Below are 5,076 nucleotides of genomic sequence, written 5' to 3'. Positions count from 1 at the left end.
GCTACACATTAGAGGCATGCACTCTACTGTGCAGCTTCTAGTTAGGCGCTGCACGGTGTAGTGCAGCGTCTAGCTGTTAGGCGCGGCAAGGTGTAGCGCCTGAGTGTTAGGCGCTGCATAGTAGAGTGCAACGCCTTGCTATCAGGCGCTACACATTAAAGGTCAACTGGGTGAAATATTTTAAAAAACAGTTCACTTGTGAAATAGTTTTGTTTCGAGGTCAAATTTGTGCCTTTTGCACAAAACAAACATGCCGGACAAACAAACAGGCTGGAGGTTGAAAAGCCATCGCGTTGTCAACCTGAAGGGTCATAATAATTCAGAATGAACCCTTAAGATGTAAGATATTATCTTACATCTAGATGTAACATAGACGGATCCTTTATTTAAATTTGTGCGGCTGATGAACAGCGGTTGTACAACAACTACAGCAGCCACGCCATGACATCTTTAGTTTACATCACCTATCAGAGTTTCCATTTACATCACCGTTCATCATTTGTTGAAGTTGGATCTTTTTTAAAGATGTAAAAACTACTTTTTTATTAATATACTCCCTCCGTTCCTAAATGTAAGTCTTTGTAGAGATTTCATTATAAATCACATACGGATGTATATAGATGCATTTTAAGTTTAAATTCATTCATTTTGCTCTATATGTATATTTAATGGAGTCTCCACATAGACTTACATTTACGAACGGAGGGAGTAAATTATACTCTTGCTGTTCCACTATAGAAAAGGAAAACAGCGGCCAGTACCAGAATTCCGGCCGACTTGCACTCCCCACCGACGCGTGGTTCCTGATTTGTACCTAAATAAAAAACAGGACCATCACCATAAATCCTCTTGCCAGTGCCAGTGCCACTGCCACTGCCCAAGCATTAATCCCTCTCGTCTCATCCCCACTTCCTCCCCAACCCCAATCACTCTCCCTCCAATGCGGCGAGCTGCCGAACCTCGCGAGCACTGAAGCCATGGCAGCCGCTGCCTCAAGCCCCGGACGCGCCGCCCTCCCCGCTGCGGTCTTCGCGTTCCTCCTGCTCCTCCTCGCCGCCGCACCCCCCGCCGTAGGCGGTGGCGGCGGGTCCGCGGCCGTGAATGGCGACCGCCTCCGCGCGGAGCAGATCCGGAAGCAGGCCTCGGACGCGGCCGCCTCCGCCGCCGCGCTCGCCGCGGCCTCCCGCCGCCTCCACCTCGACCGCGCGCGCCACCTCCGCCTCCTCTCCTCCCTCCACCGCAACCTCACCGCCACGCTCCGGGACCTAGGCGCCGCCGCCTCCGCGTCCGAGCCGGCGTCCCAGAGCGACCAGGCGCGCCGGCTCGAGCTCCAGGCGAAGGACCTGATCCGCGCCGCCCGCGCCGCCATCGCCGACGCCAAGCCGCTCTTCGACCCGCAGCTCAAAATCCAGCGCCTCAAGGACGCAATCTTCGCGCAGAACGAGCTGCTCGCGCGCGCCAAGAAGCGCGGCGCCTTCGCCTCGCTCATCGCCGCCAAATCCATACCCAAGCCGCTCCACTGCCTCGCTGTCCGCCTCACCGCCGAGCGGATCGCGCTGCCTGACAAGTTCGCGGACCCGGTACCGCCGCCTGCGGCGCTGGAGGACCCCGTGCTGTTCCACTACGCCATCTTCTCGGACAACGTGCTCGCCGCCTCTGTCGTCGTCCGCTCCTGCGTAGCCAACTCGTTGGACCCCTCAAAGCACGTCTTCCATGTGGTGACCGACCGAATGAACCTCGGGGCGATGCAGGTTTGTCCCATGATGTTTCTCCATCTTGCATATGCCCTATGTCGTCACTATGTTTTTCCGATCTTATATAGTACTAGTAGATAACAGGATAAAGAGAGAGATTGGTTTGTTTAGATGTCATCGTAGAAGTAATGTATTTCACCAGTTGTGATTATTTACTACTAATTACTAGCAAAACCAAGACTGACTTAGGTTCTTAATTTCATTCATTTCCTCAGAGAATGTACTGAATGACGAGTACAACCTTAGTAGAAGTCTCCCCGCAAAAAAAAAAAAACCTTAGTACAAGTAAAAATGATGCTAGGCTTGCAACAGTTGGCATGTATAGCACCTAAGGGATTTTGTACTCAGTGTAATACAAGTAACATATTAATCAGCAGATATTTTTTATGTGCATATCGCCTTAAAAAAATCTAAGGAGTCAACAGTGGTACGTATCTAATTCACTCTTACTGTGTACTCTTGAGATTAGAAGACATAGCGGTTGCAGATTACGATGCATATTGGGTATCTTGTGCTAGCTTCTCTGTAAGCAATTACTCATTTGCTGGAAGAAACACCATCATCATCGCCACAATTTCTTAACAATCCTGGGAAATCTGCACTATTGCAGCCTTCGTACCATTCCCATGCATAAAATATTTCAACAATCAATTAATCGTACTTGCTCTAAAATGTAAGCTTAATGGTAGATTCGGTAGAAGCAGAAAGGAGTCGAAACCAATCAACATGATGTTGATATTTGGTAGTACTTCTATGACTTACCTGAGTGTCCAAGAAGCGATGCATTAAGCTGCTAACAAATGAGGTCCGTGGGATCTAACTATGTAACAAACTTAGGGGCCAGAGACCCTGCGAAATAAAAATTACTATATGAAATATTTGATAGCTGACTAAAAAATTACTCCCTCTGTCCCATAATGTAAGACGTTTTTTGATATTAGTGTAGTATCAAAATGCGTCTTACATTATGGGACGGAGGGAGTACAAAAAAGAAGAAGAAGGAAGCAGAGTATGTTTAGGTGACAAAAAAAGAATTGCCAGTATGTTTAAGTGTTCTTCTGATGAGTTTTTAATGGTACCTTGAAGACAAAAATTGTTCTAGACTCTGTGGTTCCGTTGATATTTTCTTCAAAGTGGGTAAAAGTTGTGCCATCTGCAGGTGATAATCCGCCTAATGGACTTACAAGGTGCACACTATGAGGTCAAAGCATATGAAGATTACAAATTTCTTAACTCCTCCTATGTTCCTGTGCTCCGGCAACTGGAGTCAGCAAACCTCCAAAAATTCTATTTCGAGAATAAGCTTGAGAATGCCACCAAAGACGCTAGCAATATGAAGTTCAGGAATCCCAAGTATCTTTCTATGCTTAATCACTTGCGATTCTACTTGCCTGAGATGTACCCCAAGCTGCAAAAGATTCTTTTCTTGGATGATGATGTCGTGGTACAGCGGGATCTTACAGGATTGTGGAAGATTGACATGGATGGGAAGGTGAATGGAGCAGTAGAAACATGCTTTGGGTCATTTCATCGTTATTGGCAGTATATGAACTTCTCGCACCCCCTTATCAAAGCAAAGTTCAATCCTAATGCATGTGGCTGGGCTTATGGCATGAACTTCTTTGATCTTAATTCTTGGAGGAGGGAGAAATCTACCGAGCAGTACCATTACTGGCAGACTCAGGTATTGTTTCCTTGCATCACCCTGATACTGATTCTTTCATTGCTAAAATTTTAAGAACTTCTAATTAGCAATAAATGTTTATGTGCCGCTAAGTTGTTCTCTGCAAATGGACCAATTAGCAAGAAATGATGATAGCTAATACTGTATTACTTTGTGTAATAAAATACAATTAAATATAGTTTAAGTTATTACGCCGATCTAGTTAAATTATATTATGTCTTGTTAAAGACCTAAGGCCAACTTTATAGCTTGCCAGCAAAGCAAGATAAATGACTGAAGTTAGCATTTCCATGCCCTCTGAGGATATAGGCTAGCTGGACAGAAAGTTATATCCCCTGAGCTTATATAGCATGGCTGGTCGTAGTGGGGAGTATCATATACTAGTATCATGCATATGATACTAGTGTATGGTACTACATGCATGACACATAGTAGCACATCATTTAATATGATACGGTATCATGATATGATACGCGATCCTTCTATGCCACCTCATAAAAATTGCCTAGTTGGCATGCATGATACTACCTATTGATACTCCCATTACGGGCAGCCTTAGCCTAGCAGGGCAACAAGAAAGCTTACTGAACTTACCGTTTGTATGTCCCCTGAAAGAATGAAACTGTAGCCTTTATAATTCTAGATGCAATAGTTCACCCTGATGGGGAAACTCTGTCAATACTTAATTTGTTATACTCCCTCCGTTCCTAAATATTTGTCATTTTCGAGATTTCAAATGGACTACCACATATGGATGTATATAGACATATTTTAGAGTGTAGATTCACTCATTTTGCTCCGTATGTAGTCACTTGTTGAAATTTCTAGAAAGACAAATATTTAGGAACGGAGGGAGTATAAAATAGAGCATATCTGATATATGTATCTTTGCTGGCGGTGTCATCTTCAGAATGAGAACCGGTTATTATGGAAGTTGGGAACATTGCCCCCAGGTTTAATCACATTCTACTCGACGACAAAGCCTCTTGACAAATCTTGGCATGTCCTTGGGCTCGGGTATAATCCAAGCATCAGCATGGAGGAGATTAGAAACGCTGCTGTTGTGCATTTCAATGGTAACATGAAGCCTTGGCTGGATATTGGTATGAATCAGTTCAGGCAGCTTTGGACGAAATATGTGGATTACGACGACTCGTTCATTCGTCAGTGCAATTTTGCACCACCATAGAAGAAGGAAGCCTTGACATTATTCTGCAGAAATGGAAGAGGTTTGGAGATTGGAACTGGGGAACATTTTAGCTGGAACAGCGCCAAACATTTTTTACTGTCGGATGCCCGCCGTCCTGAAACCGGTTTTCATTTCTAATTCGGAAACAATCACTTGTGATTCTACTTGCCTGAGATTAGTCTTGTGAATGTGTAAAATTGTGATACGAATTCTATGTCTCATGCTATACTTAGTACTGAGTGCTGTAGAGCTTTGTGTTGGTACTGGCACGTATGAGTATACAAGTACTCTTATTTGTTGGCCTCTATATATATACCATGTAGTCCCACCGTCTAGTTCTTGTAAACTTGCTGCCGTGTTATATAAGGTACTAGTACTGTATAATAGTTCGGTTAAATTGACTTTTTCTATGTAAATTCCTCTATTATAGTGAAGTTACGCTTTCGCAA

At 44.4% G+C, this 5,076-nt stretch overlaps 1 protein-coding gene across 1 annotated transcript; it reads left to right on the top strand.

Annotated features, from left to right (window-relative positions):
* The first annotated feature begins 841 nt into the window (after window positions 1-841).
* LOC109737452 (galacturonosyltransferase 8) lies at window positions 842-5,076 on the top strand. The gene is made up of 3 exons (XM_020296585.4): window positions 842-1,751; window positions 2,914-3,438; window positions 4,349-5,076. The coding sequence occupies exons 1-3, from the start codon at window positions 978-980 to the stop codon at window positions 4,625-4,627; spliced, it is 1,578 nt and encodes a 525-aa protein (XP_020152174.3). The 5' UTR covers window positions 842-977; the 3' UTR covers window positions 4,628-5,076.

The sequence above is a fragment of the Aegilops tauschii genome, chromosome 7 (assembly GCF_002575655.3).
Source record: "Aegilops tauschii subsp. strangulata cultivar AL8/78 chromosome 7, Aet v6.0, whole genome shotgun sequence".
Lineage (NCBI taxonomy): Eukaryota > Viridiplantae > Streptophyta > Magnoliopsida > Poales > Poaceae > Aegilops > Aegilops tauschii.
Note: the sequence above shows the minus strand (reverse complement) of the source record. Positions and strands in the feature narration are given on the sequence as shown.

What these genes read in the sequence shown, in the direction of transcription:
- LOC109737452 (XM_020296585.4), top strand. Translation starts at nt 978, where the DNA reads ATGGCAGCCGCTGCCTCAAGCCCCGGACGCGCCGCCCTCCCCGCTGCG. An exon ending in TGAACCTCGGGGCGATGCAG is followed by an intron (nt 1,752 to 2,913) that starts GTTTGTCCCATG and finishes TGCCATCTGCAG; the next exon opens with GTGATAATCCGCCTAATGGA. An exon ending in ACCATTACTGGCAGACTCAG is followed by an intron (nt 3,439 to 4,348) that starts GTATTGTTTCCT and finishes TGTCATCTTCAG; the next exon opens with AATGAGAACCGGTTATTATG.